The sequence below is a fragment of the Carassius gibelio genome, chromosome A18, assembly GCF_023724105.1.
Source record: "Carassius gibelio isolate Cgi1373 ecotype wild population from Czech Republic chromosome A18, carGib1.2-hapl.c, whole genome shotgun sequence".
NCBI classification, from domain to species: domain Eukaryota; kingdom Metazoa; phylum Chordata; class Actinopteri; order Cypriniformes; family Cyprinidae; genus Carassius; species Carassius gibelio.
The window spans coordinates 26058839-26079790 of record NC_068388.1 but is presented as its reverse complement, the minus strand read 5'-3'; the positions used below and the strand labels follow the sequence as shown (position 1 = coordinate 26079790).

The 20952-nt window shown below is 36.8% G+C and overlaps 1 protein-coding gene across 2 annotated transcripts in view; it reads left to right on the top strand.

Annotated features, from left to right (window-relative positions):
- The first annotated feature begins 998 nt into the window (after positions 1-998).
- cd276 (CD276 molecule) overlaps positions 999-20952 on the top strand; it is a 77591-nt gene continuing 57637 nt past the window's right edge. For both annotated transcript variants that reach the window (XM_052530816.1, XM_052530814.1), the window contains exons 1-4: positions 999-1146; positions 5731-5875; positions 16485-16832; positions 19802-20098. In XM_052530816.1, coding sequence (XP_052386776.1) covers positions 5830-5875; positions 16485-16832; positions 19802-20098 — 691 coding nt within the window. In that variant the 5' untranslated portion in view covers positions 999-1146; positions 5731-5829. The remainder of the gene's footprint in view (positions 1147-5730; positions 5876-16484; positions 16833-19801; positions 20099-20952) is intronic.

The following is a 20952-nucleotide window of genomic DNA, read 5'->3' as shown; positions in this document are numbered from 1 at the left end:
ATAATGTTTTTTGTTGTTTTTCGCTTCCATTATTAAATAACTAATAATATTCTCCTGAGAACCAGAAAAAAAAAAAAGTTTCCTAAATTGTATTTATTTATTTATTTTGTCATTACATTGATTGGAGTAAAATAGACAAATAATGTATTAATATTGTCTTTATGGATTGAGTGTTATTAACAAACAACAACAACAACAACAACAACAAAACAGAGATTTTTTTTTTATTCACCAATCAGTTGTCAGACTATTTTTAACCAAACTTTGTACAAATATGATTCTCGACTATGTCAAACATATAACAGAAAGATTTTGTATACTATACTATTTTTTTTATTCATGCAATATGCGTAAAATGTCAATAAATTGCTCAGTGATGACGTAAGAAGCGCTGTTTCCGGGTCCATGTTATATTTATATTTTCATTGTCTGGCTATCTGGGACTTCGGTATGGAGTTTTCGCTAGTATTCTATCACATTGTGAGTTTATATTAGCACCTTTTGTTGTTTTCTCGTGGTAACTGATAGAGCGTTTGGGCACGGAAGCGCTGCTATGTGACGTCAGACTTAACAATCTATACAATGTGTGTGTGTGTGTGTGTGTGTGTGTGTGTGTGTGTGTGTGTGTGTGTGTGTGTGTGTGTGTGTGTGTGTGTTTGTGTATGTTGTGTTTCCCGAAGACGTATGAAAATTATGCTGTTTCATAAAAAAAAGTCGTAATCCGAGTTGAAACCCATAACAATTTTCTGAGAGATTTATTATTTTTTTTCTTTTTTAAGACAAACCGTTTGAAAATCACTCAGGTTTAAACAATAACTACAAAACATCATCATAAGTCCCTAGTAAGAGTGAAAAAAGTTGATCATGAATATTTAAAGACTAAGTAAACATTAGATATCCATAAAAAGCCCTGAATGTGGCCCGTGCAGGACATCCAGAGTAAAACTGTGTCTCGGAGAAGATTCCGTGAATGCTGAAGTCTGTCTGAGTGTCAGGAACCAAAGCGTGCTCTGGCAGTGAACACTGACGTCATGCGTCCGACAAGGGTGACGTAGCAACTCAGTTTCACTCAGTGTTACAAATAAACCGTGCGCGTTCACGCTTCGCTCGAGTTCAGGCTCTTTGTCCTCTGACTTCAGTGAGATGGTGAGTTCATTAAAATGCTCCAATGCGTCTTTCAGATCCGCTCGAGTCGCTAGAAAACACGGCTCGGTTTGTGTAACGGTGCTTGGGGAAAAAAAAGGAAAACTGCGGGGTTCTTTGTGAAAGAAAAACTGAATCAGTGAGTCAGAGCCGCTCAGGGTGTGTTGTTTATGAGCAGAGTCGGACATTCAAACTTCTCTACAGTTCAGAAAACAGTGATCTGATGGTGTGCTGGCTTTATTCGGGTCGTTTTTGTGGATAATGAATCTAAGTTTTATCGGATCCAGAGTTTGAGATGTGAACCACAGCCCTGATCTGGACTTTACCTTCAACATCTCACTTCCACACTGATGAGATTCACAGCATCTCTGCATTGACATTAGATCATACTCTCAGACCACTGAGACTCATGCTTTGCCTTGCTTTTCCAAAATGTTTATATGTATAATATAATTGCTTTTCATTATTTAAAAGTTATTTTAAGTTAATATTATGAACATTCTTGTTGTTGTTGAGTTGTGTGCTATATGTTGATTGCTGGCTGTGAGTCCAGGACAAAACTCCCAAAAATGGGATTTTCTATTCTATTCTATTCTATTCTATTCTATTCTATTCTATTCTATTCTATAGCATTTTTGCATTCTTCAGGTGCATGCACACATAGATTAATGTAGTCTACCCTGCTCTGTAGTGTTTAGGGAAGCAGTTCTTCTCCTCTCGATGTGTTTCTACAGTAGTTTAGAGTAACACATAGCAGTCCAGGATATTCTACATCTAGTACCTGGTGGATAAACTGTGGCCTGGGGTTTACTGATGTGAGTAATACTAATGCAGGTGATTGTTTGAGAGCAGGGAAACCCGCGGGGAAGATAAATGTGCTTGTTTATATGAGGAAGCAGTGTATGATACAGCTCGAAACACTCAACGAGCCGTGACCCGGGGGAAGATTACTGTTCGTTTTCTAGAGAAAGTATTGGATGTTCATGCAAAGCAGCGGGGGATTTATTTTTTTGTCACTATAGTGTTGATTTTACACAATGCTACATGCATATTCTGTTCGTTTTGTCTCGTGCTGTAAATCCAGCAGATTGAGCTGAGAGTGTGAAACCTTAGAGACATTTAAAGGAATAGATCACCCAAAAAACTATTTTGAAATGTGTTCACTCTCAGTTCATCTGCGATCAGGATGAGTTTGTTTCTTCATCAGATTTGTAGAAATGTAGCACTGCATCAGTGTCTCATCAATGGATGCTCTGCAGTGAATGGGTGCCGTCAGAATGAGAGTCTGATAAAAACATCACAATAATCCACAAGTAATCTAGTCCATCAGTGAACATCTGGAGAAGAAACTTATAAAGTTTAGAGCAGTTTAAACGCTGCTTGATCTGTGCAGATTTCTCTCCTGATTCAGACCACAACACTTTACAATAAGACCTCATTAGTTAACCATTAACATTCATAATGAGCAATAGCTACATTCATTACAGAAGTTTTTTAAATCTTTTATTTTTATTTTATTTTTTATTAATACAAGTCTTGGTGCATGTTAGCTCTTTTAATTACACTATTGCAACTTTCTATTTTAACAATGTATATTGGAATCCCTAAAATTAATGAATGTTCAGAAGAATTTTTCACTGGCAGTTTATGTTAACTAATTAATGAACTAATGTTTACTAATGAAGCCCTGATTTAAAGTGAGACCGAACAATAAAGAATCAGAACACTTTCAAACAATATCTTGGGCATTTTGTAGTCCAGATTAAAATGAAAAAAGTAATAAATAAAAAAATACCCTATTAAGTCTAAATACTTAAGTATTTGGTGCTGTGAAATCCACAAATCTGAATGGCTATTTAAAATGATTTCTATCAGTTTTAGGAAGTAGAGCAGCTGCTTTATTTTTGGGGTTTCACGGCTGCATTTTCTGCAGTTTAGCGCCATCTGCTGTCAGAGAGTGAATGTGTGTCTCACGTGTTCCTCATGTGCTTCTCATGCGTGCTTGTTTACATCAGAACACACACACACACACAGACACACACACACACACACACACACACACACACACACACACACACACATCTTTCAAGCAGCATACAGCTCTTGTGCATTTTGACCTGGTGATGGGAATAGTATTCTTAAAATGCATTACAAATTCTGAATAATTCTGAGTAATATATAATTTTTCACGGTATTTTGAAGTGCCCATGATAGCAATATCGTGCATATTCTATACTGAGATATTTCGTGTTATGGAATAGCAGCACATGTCTATTACTGAGACACTGATGCAATGCTACATTCCTCTGAATATAATGAAGAAACAAACTCATCCACATCTTGGATTCCCTGAGGATAGCGTCTTCATTTCTGGCTAAACAATTTTTTGGAGTCTAGATGGAATTGTTGAACAGCACTGCATTGAAAGTCACTGACGAAGTGTTCGAGTCCAACAAAAACCTTCTGAGGCTTTCTGAGAATCCAGAAGGAAGGAATGAGTGAAGGAAAGCGCTATTAGATCTCAGACGGTTTGAAGCTCACGCAGACACTTCCTGTGATCTATAAAGTGTGCAGTTTAATCATGCTGTGCTTTAATGCATGTGGAAAGATTTACTAAGTTGTTGAAGCCTTGCTAGTTATTATGAAGTTTGTCTGAGAGGAAAGCTGACTCTGTCTCAGTTTCTGACGAGAGTAGCAGTGCCGTTGTCTGACCGCATGTTTTGTGCTGAGTCCAGAAGTGTGGTCTGATCATGACTGAAGCACAGCGAGCAGCTGGAAGAGTTTAGTCAGAGCTCACATGAGTCTGACCTGTTCCTCGAGCGCCCACTCGCTGCTTCAGATCGCCCTACAGTCGGATAAGTGTGGTGCTTCTGCTCAAAGAGAGGGTGGATCTGAGAGTCAGCTAGTATTACAGCTGTCTGTGTCTCTCAGTGTTAAAGATCTGTGCTTTAGCTGCTGAGATCTCCGACAGGTTCTGCCTTGAATGTCTTTACTATATATAAAGGCATTTATATATTTATATATATATATATATATATATATATATATATATATATATATATATATATATATATATATATATATATATGTGTGTGTGTGCGTGTGTGTGTGCGTGTGTGTGTATATATATATATATATATATATATATATATATATATATATATATATATATATATGTGTGTGTGTGTGTGCGTGTGTATATATATATATATATATATATATATATATATATGTATGTGTATGTATATGTATATGTATATGTATATGTATATATGTATTTTTATGAATAAAACTGACATTCAAAAAACTTGGGTCGGTAAGACATTTTAATAATTTTGAAAATCTCTTATTTTTTAAGTCTCTTCTGCTCGCCAAGGCTTTATTTATTTGGCCAGAAATACAGTAAAAACTGTAAAATTGTGAAATATTATTAGAAATTAAATCAGCTGTTTTCTGTGTGAATCTGTGTTAAAGTGTAATGTATCATAATGTGTCACATGATCTTCAGAAATCAGAATAATATGATGATTTACTGCTCAAGAAACATTTCTGATTATTATCAATGTTGAACACAGTTGTGCTGCACAATATTTTTGTGGAAACTGTGATACATTTAATTTTTTTAGGATTCAGAAAAACAGCATTTATTAGAAATAGAAGTATTTTGTATACATCTTTTCATCATCTTTGTTCAGTTTAAAGTCAGGTCAAAGTAAACCCAGACTTCCTGTTAACAGAATACATTTGTCATCACAGGAAAAGGAAACCAATCTACTTTACGTAGTGTTTAAGAGGTTTGACTTCACAGAGAAAAGAAGGAAAGAAAGAGGAAATGAGAAAAGGATGTTAAAATTGTGACCAGGCTGAACAGGATGCACTGACGTGTAAAATTAGATCTAGAAACATCTTCGTCAGCAACAACCTGACCATATAAACCATGCATTACAGCAGTGAAGGAATGCATCTCAGTTTATGTGCGAATGTTGGTCCACTTTTAGTCAGAGAAGTGCAGCAGACACAAAACAGACGTTATAAGAATGAAACTGAATTCACTACGTTATTATTCCAGGTGTGAACAGAATCCAGGAGTCACTCCTGAACTAACAGTAGCAATGTTTTACCATCTCAAAACTATGAAGAAGAAACACGGCTGTCTGGATTTAAACGTGTGCGATGTTAATTACTATTAGTGACTGGAGGTGTATTACTGACGGACTTGAAGTTTAATGTGTTTATCACAGTTGAATAGAATCAGTCGTAGAATAGAGTTGAATAAATAACCGAAAGCATTAATGAAACATCAGCAGTACAAAATCCAGTTTAAATTGTAACAGTGACACTAATAATGTGTTTGTGTGGCAATCAGCGCATTGTGAAATCAAGTTTGTGAAGCCAAAAGTGTTAAATCAGTGGCCTAAATCAGCATTTGGCTTAAATACAAGCACCTAGATTGCATAGTTTCTGTGGGACGTCAGCCGTGGCATGTGTGTGTGTGTGTGTGTGTGTGTGTGTTAACAGCTGGAGATGTTCACTAGAGATTCTCTCAGCTCCAGGTTAATCAGTCTCTCTGTCTGCTTCTCCCCACAGTGCTGTGATTGAAGGAGCCGCCCTGCTGTTACACACACACACTCACACACACACACACTCGCCGCGGGATCTCACACACACACACACACTGGTCTCAGTATGCTGGCTCTCCTGTTGTGTGCTGTGCTGGCGGTTCACGCTGACGGTGGGTGATCTTCTGTTCTCTATGATTATCAGATCATAACCTGTAAACATGGACCTCATCATTAATGCCTCCGCTGCAAACACACACAGACAGCAATCAATAAACAGACCGGGGAACTACATATATACATGTTTATACTGCCATTCAAACACTTTTTAAGGAATTAATATTTTAAAATTATTATTTAAAAATCCATTAAACTGATCAAAAGTGACAGTAAAGATGTTTATACTGTTATAAAATATTTCTGTACTTTCTGTAACTTTCTATTCACCTGTGAATCCTGAAAAATAAAATGCATCACTTTTTGCACAGAAATATTGTTCAGCACAACTGTGTTCAACACTGATTATAATCAGAAATGTGTCTTGAGCAGTAAATCATCATATTATTCTGATTTCTGAAGATCATGTGACACTGAAGAATGGAGGAATGATGCTGAAAATACAGCGGAGCATCACAGAAATACATCACACTTTAACACAGATTCACACAGAAAACAGATGTTTTAGATTGTAATAATATTTCACATTTTTTGCTGTACTTTACTGTAAATTTAATCAAATAAATGCAGCCTTGTTGAGCATAAGTCTGACCAAAAACTCAGACAATTCTTTGAAAACTAGATGGAATTGTTGAACAGCACTGCATTGAAAGTCACTGACGAAGTGTTCGAGTCCAACAAAAACCTTCTGAGGCTTTCTGAGAATCCAGAAGGAAGGAATGAGTGAAGGAAAGCGCTATTAGATCTCAGACGGTTTGAAGCTCACGCAGACACTTCCTGTGATCTATAAAGTGTGCAGTTTAATCATGCTGTGCTTTAATGTGTTCAGCATAAGTCTGAACAAAAACTTACAGATGGCATAAGTTTGAACAGTAGTGTATATTATAATCATAATAATAACAACAACAACCATCCTCATCCTCCTCCTCATTATCATTATTATTATTATTATTTATAAAAAAAAAAGATATACATATATTTCTTTTTTTTTAATGTTTGGGTTAAGTGTCCAAATACTTTAAAATATGTATTGTTTATACTATCTATACTTAATACAAAACAGAGCTACGAGAAAAAAAAAAAAAAAAAAATATATATATATATATATATCCTTCTTGGTCTTAAAGTGATTTTATTACATAAGAAACTACTACAGTGTTGTCGTTTCGTTAGATGACATGCATTACAAATCCTGCATGACACTGAGATGTCCTGAAATATCAAAGTTTGCACAGACTAAAAGCATGAAAGTATCTGTGAAATTTGGTTTAATAGATGCTCGGCGAGAAAGAGAGATTTGATTCTTCTCCATTAAAAGTCCATTAGAGGCTTATATTTCATATCTTTAGTTAAATTTGCATAGTGCATAAAGGGATTAATGCGTGAATATTATAAAATTGAATCTAAAACTGATTAATACCTGCCTCTGCTGGTAAAAACTCTAAAACTGTCTCTAGACTTTATACAAATGCAAAGATTATTAACAGCAGTGTAAACTAGTGAAGGTCAGAATGTGCTGAGGAAAGTGAAAACATCGTGTCAGGTGTAAGGTTATTCCTTCTAGACCTGCAAACCTGAAGAGAAAAGAGCGAGGAGGACAGAAGAAAGGTTTTCCCCTCTGTCTTGTGTTCGTCTGCGGATGGAAACCAGAACACGGGTGTGGCGTGTTGGACTTAAACCACAGTTATGGATCTCTGTGCTGAAACTGTGAGAGTTATTGCTGAGAGGAGCCTTAAAGAATAAAATACAATCTAAGAAGTTTCTCAAACTTTACCGTTCCGCAGAAGAGCGTAACTCAATATACAAGACATGAATTGGCTCCTAGGATGTATGAGCTCATATGCTTTCGTATTATCATTCCCAGTTTCTCCATTTTTCTGTATTTTCACCACATATATGGTACACAAGGTACAGCTTAGGGCCTGCGATCGGACGGATGCTAATGTGGTTTCCTAAACAGACCGATAGAGAACTTGCCACATTTGATTTAATTTGTGAATTCTAACACAAAATGTGTTAAATGGAAGCAGTAAACTCTTACTGGGGACGTGGGCTGCATTAATACATCGGTTTGATAGGATTCTTAAAGGAAAAGTTCACCCAGAAATGAAAATGTGCTCACCCTCTGTTCATCCCAGATCAGGATGAGTTTGTTTCTTCATCAGGTTTGTAGAAATGTAGCATTGCATCTGTGTCTAATCAATGGATGCTCTGCAGTGAATGGGTGCCGTCAGAATGAGAGTCTGATAAAAACCTCACAATAATCCACAGCACTCCAGTCCATCAGTTAAAGGGTTAGTTCACACAAAACATTAAATTAGCCCATAATTTACCCTGAAGTCATCGTAGGTGTATATGACTTTCTTCTCCAGTCAGAGTTATTATAAAAAGTGTCTTTGATCTTTTTCCTTCAGCGAGTGTTGCACTGCATCAGTCCAAGAGAAGTTTAATAAAAAGCTCATCCATTACAAAAAAAAGTTTCTCACACGGCTCCACAAGCTGAACGAAGACCTCCTGTAATGAATCGATGCATTTTTTAAAGAAAATATCCATATTAAAAACAATATAATCACTTTAATCTAGCTTACGCTCATAGTTTTGGGGAATGACGAGCTGTGCATGCACCATGAGTCTCGTGAAAAACACTGTTTGTGAACAGAAGCAAAGGAAAAACGGTCCCACTTTATATTAGGTGGCCTTAACTACAATGTACTTACATAAAAAAATAAATACAATGTACTTATTGTGTTCATATTGTGTTGTAAAACACTTTTGCTGCTATTGAGGTGGGATGGGGTATGGTTAGGGAGAGGGTTGGAGGTATGGGTAAGTTTAAGGGTGGGTTAAGGTGTAAAGTATGGGTCAACAGTGTAATTATAAATGTAATTACAGAAATTAAATACAGATGTAATTACATGTAGTTTTTTTCAATATAAGTACAATGTAAAAACATGTATAAACACAATAAGTACATTGTACTAAATTATTAAATAAAATGTAAGTACATAGTAGTTAAGGCCACTTAATATAAAGTGGGTCCGGAAAAACAGTCTCCTCTCGGCTTATATCGACATCCTCTGACATTCTGCTTTACAGATCCTCGTTTTGTTCTTCTAATTAGTGACTGTTGTTTTGTTTTGATTAGGAATGTTCTTTTTAATTGGTTAGCCGTTAACCGACCGGTAAGAATTTAGACCGATAAACGGTTTTAAAAGTCATTGATTTATTTATTTTCAGTAAAATATGTTTGCTGCATTTAATTATGCTACGAGTATAAAATATTGTGTTATTTAGAAAAAAAAAAAACTAAATACACAAATCACATATAATAAGTCGCATATTTCATTCAGAAATAGGCCTAATGCTGACGGGAAATGTTTACAAACATTATGATAAACTGTATCTGTACTTTAGTTCCACTCAATCCACAACAAATCTTTTCAATTAACAATACTTAGAAAATAACAATCTATTTAAAATAGTCCTAGTTAATAAACGACAAGCCAAAATGAATTAATTTAGGCTAAAACTAACCTGAAGCCTGTAAAACTAACCTGTTTCCATATTCACGATGTATTTGAATTACAAATTATTTTTTTTATGTACTTCACTCGCGTTGCAATATATTTTGCATAGCATTACAGTGGTACGATGATAACACTTAACAGCACTGATGTTACTGCATATTTAAACTGAGCAGTGTTGTCCTCCATATGTTTGACTGACTGTATTTTATTATTATAATGAACAGGCTGCAATGTAAAGGTAGCAAAGCTTAGCTGTGAGCGTGCATGCAGCGCAAAAAGCTCCAGATTAACCCTTTCCTGACATGCACACTTAGACTGGTTTGATGCTTATCTGTGCACGATTATTCAGAACAAAACTGAAATTGCTATATGACTTACCTTATTATTAAATAAATGTATATAAATATATGTTTGTGTTTCAGAATGATATGTGGCCCTGTGTTCATTTACACATGATCCACCAGTGTTTTCAGTGTCTACATTTTTCTTAAAATGCTTACATGATGTGATTTTAAATGTTTTTCCTTTCTCTTTTTAGTGTTACAAGCTCTTGGTGCATGAAGAAGATCTGTAAAGTTGCAAAGACTAAAGTCTCAAAGCAAAAGAGTTATTCTTTATCAAAGTTAAGACTTGCCACGCCCCACTAAAACGGTTAATTTAAACACGCCCCCACATGTCTACATCACTGTGTGGAAATATTTGTGTAATGCCAGGGATATCGAGGAGAAAACAAAAGCATTTTATTTGTTCTTCTGAAATTAGATATTTTTAGGAATCTTTAAGATTACTTACAACAGAACAGCAACGCATTTTATGGGCGACTGTTTCGTGAACCTAAGAGAGGAGGTCATTCTGACTTTGATACGACAATCTGGCGATTCTGTATCAGCTACTGGAAGAATGTTTTGTTATTAGCTTAAGTATTTGCTATTGACTGTTCAGATGTGGAGTTCTGCACACTGTGCGCGAGCGTGTGTGTGTGTGTGTGTGTGTGTGTGTGTGTGTGTGAGACAGAGACAGGGTCACACAGTGGAGTCAGCTCTTAACCGTCCGTGTCTTGTCTTCTGCAAACACATCTGAGCTTCATCACTGTCTGTCACGACTCTGTTCCTCTTTCAGCTTGAACTGATGCTAAAACTAAGGACATTATTAACTGTCTTTACCTTTATTTTGAAAGCTGAATCTCGCGGTTATGGAAAGTTAATGTATTAAATTAATGGATTGCTTGGAATCAAGACCAAACCTGATGTACTCGATGTACTGAGACAAGTCTCTTTCTCCATTCATCTCTCTGTGTCTTGCTTTCTTTTAACACTTTGCACAGAAGTTTGAATAACTCACCTGAAAGTTCCTGTAAACTGTAGCTCATGATGCTAGCAACAGTAAAGTCCTGGGTTTGAATCCCAGGGAATGCATGAACTGAAATGATGTTTAGCTAGTGTACGTCACTGAGGATAAAAGCGTCTGCCAGATGCATCAATGTCAATGTCTCCATCTCTTCATACACACAGACTGTAGACACACACTGGTGATCTTCGGCCGTCCGTATCTCTGTCCGAGCTTCGTCTACATCGGCTGAAAGACATATTTACACTGTGAATGTCATTATGATTTGATGACATCATCCTGTCGGACCAATAAGGGCCTTTGAGCAGAACATAATCTCAAAGAAAGAGATGAGAATGAGACGTTTGGAGATCATGTGAGAGACGCTGAGCTGTTATCACGTTTGGACAATATCAGAGCCATAAATCTCCTTCAGATGGAAATCAATCCCTCACATACAGAGAGCGAGAGGATTGATGTGTGGTACCCGTGATTCATACGGATGATAATGTCACTGAGGTACCGCTCCGTCAGATGCGTGGCCTTGCAAATGACTTCTTCTGTTGGCCGCTGACAGTGAGAATTGAAAATCCAGAGGAGATTTTGCGTGTTTGAGAGCTTGAGTGTCGTCAGCAGCGTCTTTAGGACTTTATTAGCTCACTGTTGCCTCCGATTGTGTTGCTTGTTGAGGAAAGGTGTGCAATTACCTTTTCTTAGTGATAGAAGTAGAACACACAATTACAGCCTGGCAGATGATGAAATCTCAAATCTAGGAGAAGATCTGAGCACCTAAAACACCCTGGCAAGCACAGAGCTCAGTTTAACCCCTTCAGCTCCTCTCGCAGCGTGATGGTGGCAGTGAGTTTTGTGTAAGTGTGTCTCTCGCTGTGTTCAGAGAGTCTCCTGTGTTGCTGTGTTGTTTCCATCACTGGAGGGCGATAGAGCTTCACCGCTGCGACCCAACACATTTACACCAGCTTTCTGTAGCCTTTATTAATCTAACCAGAAACGCACCTCCATCACTTTAATGTGTGTGTGTGAATAATGCTGGCGCTGGATGATGGAGGTCTGAAATAGTCTCTTATCGAGCTCAATTGTGTCTCTCTGCAGGTAGATATTGAGCTCTGTGTTTCTCGCTGATATTCAGGCTTTGTCTGTTTGTGTGTGCATGTGTTTACTGGCCTTCCAGCTTCAGCGGGGCTGATATCGGTCTGAAGGGTTTGTTGTATTAGCAGAAGAGCAGCAGGACTCTCTGTTATTGAGCACCACGCATTGAACTCTCTCGCTTTACAGCCTGCGCTATGAGAGAGAGAGAGAGAGAGAGAGAGAGAGAGAGAGAGAGAGAGAGAGAGAGAGATCGAGGGTTGGAGAAATAGAAGAAATAGTGGCACTTTCAAAAACATTTACCATTGTTGTTGTTTTTGCTGAAATATTTCATCTTTGGGAGCCTGTTTCCATCATGGAACAAAAAAGTTAATTCCCACTTATTGCAATAGTGTTGCTTTGCTTATGCTTCAAAATAAAAATAACATAATTACAACATTCCTTCTCGGAATTCAGAAATACAATTTCACAATTCCGAGTTTATATCTCATCATAATTATGTTTTGTTGCTTCCTCAAAAAAAAAAAAAAAAAAAAATACTTAAAATACATAAAAATATTATGAGACTTTTAATCTCATAATTTAGATTATTTTTTCTCACACGATTCTAAGTTTATATCTCAGAATTTAGACTTCAGAATTTTGAGTTTATATTTTGAAATTCTGAGAAAACAAAGACTGAACTGAGACATATGAGCTCAGAACTGCCTCAGACTGCAGTTACCCTCAATGCGAAAGTGAAATATATATTTTTTTTTTAGGGTATTTTTAGATGTCTAGACTAGATTCAAAAGTTCCTCAAGAAATTAAGAAAATAGGATTTTTTTTTTCTTTTTTTTTCTTAGATAATATATATATACACACACATACATCTACAATATAAAGCCATCTATTTTTTTATACAGTTTAATTAATTTGTAATATTTCATTTTATATTTGTGTTTTCAATACTGTTTCAGTCTTTCTTCCAAGTTTCTTTGTTTAATTCAACATATATTATTTGCTGTTTCTTTGGAATTATTTGTGGATATGTATTTTTTAAATATTTGGACACTTAACCTACACTAAAAAACAAAACAAAAAATGCAATCAATCATATAATGAATTATATGTATATGTCTGTATTTAATAATAATAATAATAATAATAATAATAATAATCTGATAAAAAATAACATCACCAAGAAGAAATTTGATGTTTTTGAAATAAGTCTCTTCTGCATTTATTTGATCAAAAATGCTGTAAAAAGTTTTGACATAATATTAGAAATTAAAACATCTGTTTTCTGTGTGAATCTGTGTTAAAGTGTAATGTATTTCTGTGATGCTCCGCTGTATTTTCAGCATCATTCCTCCAGTCTTCAGTGTCACATGATCTTCAGAAATCAGAATAATATGATGATTTACTGCTCAAGAAACATTTCTGATTATTATCAATGTTGAACACAGTTGTGCTGATGAATATTTTTTCAGGTTTCACAGATGAACAGAAAGTTCAAAAGAACATCACTTATTTGAAACCGAAATATGTTGTGTAGTTATAAACATCTCTTCTGAACAGTAATGTCTACTTTATTATATAAGTATTAATTTCTTTTTGTTTGACCCCTGATGAAGCTGATGCTGATATCTAGAGAAAGACTGATGCTCCGTTTCATATCACATGGATTCTTATCTAGTTAGACGTCATTGTATGTAATTAAACAACAAATTAGTTTAAATGATCATTATATTCCAGTACCTGGATGACATCTGTTCAGATTAATTAGTGTAATAAAAAGATGTAGGTGTATACTGTGTTTGATTCCTCTGAAGGTTTCGTTCTCATCTGCTCAATCATCTACATTTCTTCTCTGTAAACGGAGAAATTATCAGAAATTGCTCCAAAGCAGGAATAATTGAGGAGAGGAGATGTGAATAAAGCGCAGCGGTGTGTGTGGCAGTGTTTATGAGGCTGTAATGACTTTATTTGATTGCGGTGGCACAGGTTCCTGTTCCTCTTTCAGATGTAAATTCATATCAGTCCACCTCATTCTATATGTGTATATAGCATTTATGGACAAAGCAGTTCATGTGTGCTTTGATGTGGAAACATCTAAATAAACAAACTTCATTAAAGGCATGGATGGATTTAACCATTGATTGACCAATTTTACGGGTCAGATCATATAGAAAAAGCACATTTCAACGTGTTATGTAAAGTTTCAAGGTATTTCAGTGATCATATCGTATCTGATTTATGGCTATTTTAGTGATGTCAGATACCACACAGCATGTGATAAGTGCCGTATCAAGACAAAGAAACACAGACAACAGACAGCAGAATGGAGTTATTAGAGATTAATGTTGTCTATGTAGGATATCAATGATTATATTCAGTATTAATGCCTGTATAGCTGACGTGCGCGAGCTGATAAAGCACGCTGAGTGGATTGAGCGTGCAGCGGCGGAGATGTGCGAGCTTGTCAAGTGAATATACAGTTCATCACAGGAAAGTTTGTAGTTCAGTCGGGATATGTCAAAAACAAGTAAAACAATACACACGTTACTTAAAGGTAGGGAGAGATTTACAAATGCAATACAAATTGGTATTGGTACTCAGCAAGTACCAAAAATAAAAGTATCAGTATCGATACTCACTATAAGCAAGTACCAAAAATAAAAGTATCGGTATCTGTTCTCAGTATCGGCAAGTATCCAAAATAAAAGTATCTGTATCTGTTCTCAGTATCGGCAAGTATCCAAAATAAAAGTATCGGTACTCTGTATCGGCAAGTACCCAAAATAAAAGTTTCGGTACTCTGTATCGGCAAGTACCAAAAATAAAAGTATCGGTATCGGTGCTATGTATCGGCAGGTATCAAAAATAAAAGTATCTGTATCGATACTCACTATCAGCAAGTACCAAAAATAAAAGTATCGGTATCTGTTCTCAGTATCGGCAAGTATCCAAAATAAAAGTATCTCTATCTGTTCTCAGTATCGGCAAGTATCCAAAATAAAAGTATCTCTATCTGTTCTCAGTATCGGCAAGTATCCAAAATAAAAGTATTGGTACTCTGTATCTGCAAGTACCCAAAATAAAAGTTTCGGTACTCTGTATCGGCAAGTACCAAAAATAAAAGTATCGGTATCGGTCCTATGTATCGGCAGGTATCAAAAATAAAAGTATCGGTATCGGTGCTATGTATCGGCAGGTATCAAAAATAAAAGTATCTGTATCGGGTGAGTACAGGAAAAAGTGGTATCGGTGCATCCCTAATGTCAGTTTTTAAATGATCGATTAGATTCAATTAATATTTGAAGCACCAAATACAGTACCAGGGCTTATTTATTTTCCAACTCAGAACTTGTATTTCATTAATTTTATTTTATTACATTTAAAGTATCTTGGGTAATAATAAGAAATTTTTTTTAGTTATAATACAGTAATTTTTACAGTGTAGTAAGTCATAGTAAGTGAGGCGTCTCTATGTATTTAGCAGTAAATATGTGTGTGTTGATAACTGTTACTAGGATCTTGTGCAGTCTTTAGCAGTGATCATCTGAGACTGGAATATTATAGAGTCAGATCCTTTTCCTGTTTGATTGTCATACTTTAGAAACTTCATCATATACGCGCGCACACACACACACACACACACACTCGGTTTGGTCCCCTGTGTGGCAGCAGATTGAGGTTGATTTGAGCATCATTAATGATTGTGTGAGCAGCTCACAGACGCGTTCCTGAAGTTTCCGTGACGTCAAGCGTCCCACCGCGAGCTCTTCCTGGCTGCACGGTGAGAGACGCAGGCTTTCTGAATGTGCTGTTACCAAAATAAATAATTTGGGGCTGCTGAGTCCTGTAATGGTTGAACAGCAAGATTTGTTCATAGTTCCTGTCAATTTAGAGTTGTTTGACTGCTGATGTTCTTATGTAAGCAGTGTTTGTCCGTCTGTTTGTCCTCTCAGAGCCTGTCATTCTCCAGGCCTTGGGTTCTCTGATGGCAGAAAGGCTGATTTCGTGCTGACATGAGCAAAGAGGGCCAGCAAAACATTTATTCCTGAATCCATCAAACATTCAGAAGGCATTAATATATACAGTTAGTTTAGATGAAGAGCTGACAGAATAATTAGGAATCTCAGATCCTCATCTCATATGGAAATGCTGTTTGTTTATCATCCTGGTGACAAGAACATGTGTGTCAATATTAGTTTGTTTGTGTAGTTTGTGAAAGTCTTGAAGCGCTGGCCAATCTTAAAGGGGACACAGTTTATTTATTCATTCATCTATCCCTGAAGTGTTATGCTGGGAACGTGTATTTGTGCCATAGACAGGATTCATACGGTCCTAGCAAACATGAAAAAACGAACTAATGTCATTTCAAGGCCTAAAAAAAGTCATGGAAATGAATAAATATTTTAAATCATGAATATTTGTGTAGTGAGTTTATTTTCTAATCGTGCTTTTGATACAGAGCTGTTGATACAATATTTTAAGGCCTGAATTTATGTAAACTATTTCATTTAATGTATAATGTTAATTGTTAAAGGATTTTCAATGTAAATAATTCTTAAAATAATATATATATATATATATCTATTCTCAAAGTTGGGTTGAGAGCTAGCTATGATGACTTTCAACTTGATATTTTGTGTCTCTGCAGCTCTTGACATCCGTGTCCCAGAATCCCCTGTGGTGGCTCTGTTCGGGACAGACGTGGTCCTCAACTGCTCTTTCTCAGGCGTCTCAAAGTTTAATCTGTCTGACCTGAGTGTGTTCTGGCAGCTCTCGGACACCCAGCGCACCGTTCACAGCTTCTCACAGAGCCGCGATCAGCTGATCGAACAGGAGGAGCGCTTCTCCAACCGCACCAGCCTGTTCCCAGACCAGCTTCTGGCCGGGAACGCCTCGCTGCTGCTGAGGAGAGTACGTGTGTCCGATGAGGGAAGCTACACGTGTTTCGTCAGGGTTCAGACGTACGGCAGAGGAGCCATGCTGATGCAGGTCGCAGGTAACCAGTCAGAGACGAGCACCACAAACCACACAAATGCTCTCCATGTGAATCTGTGTTAAAGTGTAATGTATTTCTGTGATGCTCCGCTGTATTTTCAGCATCATTCCTCCAGTCTTCAGTGTCACATGATCTTCATCATTTGTCTTTTTGTTTCTAAACCCAAAGCTGAAGACAAGAAGCTGAAATCATGATTACTGTACTTTATAATTCAGCGGCTGATTATTATTGGCCTTATATTTTAGTTTATTAGTAAATGTAACCATAACCGATTAAAAGAAATGTAATTGATTACAAAAACTGCCTACCAAGGTTTGGAGTCGACTTAATTTAACCTTTAACTCTAACCTGAGAATAATGAAGAACAGGAGTGAAACCTTCACTTGTGTTTCGAAGACGAGCGACTTTTGAGTGAGTAATTAATGACAGGATTGATTTGATCTGAGAGGTTTGACTTTTCTTAAGTTAACAGCTGAGTCAGCACAGCGCACTAATTAAGATGCACAGAAATCTAATTTCCTAGTAATGTGCAAAGACAAAATAAATCTAAAACTAGTAAGCCTCACTAATTAGCTGGTGGTTTGGCTTATGTTTGCATTTTTTTTAAATAAACTGAGGAACAAGTTGAACTCATTTGCCACAAACGTTGAGCTTAAGCCGTATTGAACCCGAGCGGTGCTTCAAACTAGAAGATCGTCTGTCTACAGAATCTGCTGCTCCTATAGTATACATATCATCAGATATTCATAACTGAGATATTACGCATATCAAAGCACTGCTATTGTGTTCTGTATATATTATGTGCTTTATAGTAATCTGTGTAAGTGGTCGACCGATATATCGGCCGATATCTGGCATTTTTCAAGTATCTGCATTAGCCGATACGTTTTTCTGCTTGGACGATGTGTTCGAGGCAGGACTTGTATTTATACACATCGGTCGACCACTAATCTGTGTTATGTGTGTGATTGATGTTGTTGCACTTCTTGAGGATTGTCATGAAATGCTTCTGAAGCCACAATAATGAGCACAATCATTAATATGCGACGATCTATATCCAGTCGTATTGATTGCTAGGATCTGCTGGGATTGATGGCGCTCAGCTGTATCTATATGTGTTATTATTTTTATGGCTGAATGCACTCATTATTTATGATCTATAGATGGCATTTTCCCTTGCTCCTCTCTCTCTCTCTCTCTCTCTCTCTCTCTCTCTCAATGCATTGATTTAAGTGATATTAATGCCCCGCGACGCACCACTCCTGTCTTCTTCTGTTCGTCTAATGAAGATTAAACAAAAACAATCGTCTCTTTTTCACTCTTCTACATTATAATGCTTAATAATTATCAGCGGGATTGTTTTGCGCTCACATTCAGAGGGAGAACTACAGCGATTTCTTCTTGAGGAGATTTTCAATTAGTGGCGTGGAAATGTGTCATCTGTAATAGTTATGTTCTCATATATGGTTTCTGTGACACTTAAAGGACTAGTTCAGCTAAAAAGGATAATTCAGTCATCTTTTACGTTGCAAACCTGTATTACTTTGTTTCTTCTGAGAGAAGGATGTTTTGAAGGATGTTAGTAACTAAGAAGATTTGGTAACCATTGACTTACATTGTGAAAAAAAAAAAAACACTTTCTCAATCTATCTTTATGTTCCATGAGAGAAAGAAGCTCATATAAGTTTAAATGACATTGTTTTTAATCATATATATATATATATATATATATATATATATATATATATATATATATATATATATATATATATATATATATAATATAATGTGTGTGTGTGTGTGTGTGTGTGTGTGTGTGTGTATATATATATATATATATATATATAGAGAGAGAGAGAGAGAGAGAGAGATTATAAATTATTATATATTAGGCAAAATTAATATTAATTTCTAATATTAATATGCATTTATTTTGAAGTGAAACAGCAAGATTTGTAAAATATCGGATTAATCAGTGGAGTAACTTGAGTAGAGTTGTTAGTTTCAGCTCTGGAGTCAGTTTCTTCTGTCCGGTCTTGACTTGAGATCTGTGGCTTGGTCAGACGGACAGCAGCTAGAGGTTCAAGTCTTCTTGGCATCGGTTCTGATTGCTTCTTCTCCCATCATCCCAGCACACAACTTTTGTGTTTGCTGAGTTGTGATTGGCTGTGGGAATAAGTGTGTCCCTCCGTGTGTGACTTCTTCATCTGCTCACCCCAACAGAAACACTTGATGAGCGGCCGGTTTCCCAGAAGCCTCTCTGCCTGTGGTTTGGCATCCCTGCTGAGGAAATGGGTGTCAGCAGATGAATTCTGTCTGATCTTGAGCCATGTGTGTTTTATGCTAAGCTCCTAGAATGTAATTAACAATTTAATGGGAATCATGTCGAGCCGGTCCCCAGGTGAACGCAGCGGTAGATCGCTCTGCTAAATACTGGCCTTCAGTAGATTCAGCTGTTTTAGCTGAAAACTCATTGCCTTCCAGTGAAACTCTTCGTTCTGACTCTGAAACACAGGGTTTGTGCGAATCTGATGAGTTTTCATTCAGCCCATCTGCTGCTTTTGTTCAGGCCAACGTGAAAAAAATATATTTAAATAAAAGAAAATCTAATAATTATTATTTAATTTTATATATAATATAATATAAATGTGTGTGTGTATGTATGTGTGTGTGTGTATATATAAACATGTATATTACAGTTTAGTCAAGTCAAGTCAACTTTATTTATTTAGCGCTTTAAACAAAATAGATTGAGTCAAAGAAACTGAACAACATTCATTAGGAAAACAGTGTCAATGATGCAAAATGATAGTTAAAGACAGTTCATCATTGAATTCAGTGATGTTATCATCTCAGTTCAGTTTAAATAGTGTCTGTGCATTTATTTGCAATCAAGTCTTTTTTTACTCTATTTTAGTTTTTATTTGTATTTTGAAGTGTCTCTCTCTGTTTCTCTCGGTTCATCACAGCTCCGTTCTCCAAGCCGCTGGTCACCTGGGGCCCAGAGTCGGCCCTGAAGCCCGGTGATGCGGTGGCCCTCAGCTGCGAGGCGTACGGAGGTTATCCTGAAGCACAGGTGCTGTGGCAGGATGGGGCCGGACGCAATCTGACCGACAATATTACCATCTCACAGGTGGCCAACGAGAAGGGTCTGTTCAGCGTGAAGAGCGTCCTGACGGTGATCCTGGAGCCCAACAGCACTTACAGCTGCAGACTGATCCACCCGCTGCTGGGAGAAGAAGGACAGGCGTCTGTCACCATCAGCGGTGAGTGACTCTTCTGAGACGAGCGGTGTCTCTTTAGCACTGCTACACTAGTGCTGGTTCAATCAGTATCCATCTTTACATTCTCTGTTTTCATTTTCATTTTAGTAAAGTTTTGTCATTTTTTTGTGCATTTTTAGTTTTAGAATGTTCTTTTCCATTGGGCAAAAGTCAATAACTTTCACTCATCCTCACACAATCTATAGTAGGGCTTTGCAGAACTTGGCTGTTGTGATACCTAAGGTTCCTCACTATTAAAAAGACCAGCGTGAACATTCGAGAAGGGTCTGGCTGCAGACTTGCACTTGCACTCTTGTGCTTCCGCTAGCGACGTCACTTGCAGTCTTTATTTTTTATTTTATTGTTTTTTTTTGTTTGTTTTTTTATGTTTTGTTTGAATTTCCCAACATTTTATAACAGTAGCCAGGTGGCGAAGACAAGAAAAAAAAAAACTAAATTACAATGTCACTTGCAATCGCTACTTTCACTCCCTGCTACCTGCGACACTTGCAATCGATACAAATCCTGCTTGTTGCCAATGGAGACAAGAAGCTGTGGTGGTGAATAGACTGCAAGTGATGTCACTAACTGAAGTGCAAGTGTCTGAGAGTGCAAGTCTGAGAGTGCAAGTGCAAGTCTGCAGCCAGACCCTCTTGGAACATTCTGCTAAACATCTATAAAGGTTAAAGGCAAAGCTTGAATGGGTCAAATGGTCATTTCTGGTTGCACTTTCCCTTTAAAATCCTCAATATTTTTACAATCGCTTCAGAAATCAATTAAAATCACTGCTGCGAAGGATTACATCAACTGTTTCTCATTGCTGCTCAATGCCAAACCCAAACGGAGAAAAAATAATA